The sequence below is a fragment of the Volvox carteri genome (genome assembly GCF_000143455.1).
Source record: "Volvox carteri f. nagariensis unplaced genomic scaffold VOLCAscaffold_19, whole genome shotgun sequence".
NCBI classification, from domain to species: Eukaryota; Viridiplantae; Chlorophyta; class Chlorophyceae; order Chlamydomonadales; family Volvocaceae; genus Volvox; species Volvox carteri.
Genome location: NW_003307562.1, coordinates 683972 through 685390, shown reverse-complemented (window position 1 = coordinate 685390; position 1419 = coordinate 683972). Strand labels below are relative to the sequence as shown.

The 1419-nt window shown below is 50.9% G+C and overlaps 1 protein-coding gene across 1 annotated transcript in view; it reads left to right on the top strand.

The window, feature by feature from the left end:
- jtnpB7-1 (jordan transposition protein-like protein) overlaps positions 1 to 1335 on the top strand; it is a gene marked incomplete at its 3' end in the record, with an annotated part of 9615 nt that extends 8280 nt beyond the window's left edge. Inside the window, exon 15 of the mRNA XM_002950589.1 lies at positions 851 to 1335. Coding sequence (XP_002950635.1) covers positions 851 to 1335 — 485 coding nt within the window. The remainder of the gene's footprint in view (positions 1 to 850) is intronic.
- Positions 1336 to 1419: the final 84 nt, after the last annotated feature.

The following is a 1419-nucleotide window of genomic DNA, read 5'->3' as shown; positions in this document are numbered from 1 at the left end:
GAATTCCGCGGCTAATTGTACGTTGGATTGCGCGTCGAATTGCGGGTTTAGAGCTGTGCGAATCGCGCTGTATGAAGCGCGTACGGCATTCATTCCGACGCGGAAGCGCGTTTTGAAGCGCGCATCGAATTATGCAACAAAGCGCGCGTTGAATCCCGCGGCTGATTGTACGTTGAATTGCATGTCTAATTGCGCGTTTAGAGCTATGCGAATCGCGCTGTATGAAGCGTGTACGGCATTCATTCCGACGCGGAAGCGCGTTTTGAAACGCGCATCAAATTATGCGCTAAAGCGCGCGTCGAATTCCGCGGCTAATTGTACATTGAATTGTGCATCGAATTGCGCATTTCTTCTAGTCAGCGGTCTAGATTCATCGTGCTGTATGAAGCGCGTACGGCATTCATATGAAGCGCGCATCGAATTATGCGCTAAAGTGCGCGTCGAATTCCGCGGCTAATTGTACGTTGAATTGCGCGTCGAATTGCGTGTTTAGAGCTGCGCGAAGCGCGCTGTATAAAGCGCGTACGGCATTCATTCCGACGCGGAAGCGCGTTTTGAAGCACGCATCGAATTGTGCAACAAAGCGCGCGTTGAATCCCGCGGCTGATTGTACGTTGAATTGCATGTCGAATTGCGCGTTTAGAGCTATGCGAATCGCGCTGTATGAAGCGTGTACGGCATTCATTCCGACGCGGAAGCGCGGAATAAGCGGAAACTCAATAGGAAGAGCAAAAAGCGCGAGCGTATTTCAAGGAGAATTACGAGAATGATCAAAGGTTACAAGCGGAAATTGTGCTGTATAAAGCGTGTACGGCAATCCTTCCGACGCGGACTTGAAATGCGTGTTCAGGTGCGAATTATGCGCTAAAGTGCGCGTCGAATTCCGCGGCTAATTGTACGTTGGATTGCGCGTCGAATTGCGGGTTTAGAGCTGTGCGAATCGCGCTGTATGAAGCGCGTACGGCATTCATTCCGACGCGGAAGCGCGTTTTGAAGCGCGCATCGAATTATGCAACAAAGCGCGCGTTGAATCCCGCGGCTGATTGTACGTTGAATTGCATGTCTAATTGCGCGTTTAGAGCTATGCGAATCGCGCTGTATGAAGCGTGTACGGCATTCATTCCGACGCGGAAGCGCGTTTTGAAACGCGCATCAAATTATGCGCTAAAGCGCGCGTCGAATTCCGCGGCTAATTGTACATTGAATTGTGCATCGAATTGCGCATTTCTTCTAGTCAGCGGTCTAGATTCATCGTGCTGTATGAAGCGCGTACGGCATTCATATGAAGCGCGCATCGAATTATGCGCTAAAGTGCGCGTCGAATTCCGCGGCTAATTGTACGTTGAATTGCGCGTCGAATTGCGTGTTTAGAGCTGCGCGAAGCGCGCTGTATAAAGCGCGTACGGCATTCATTCCGAC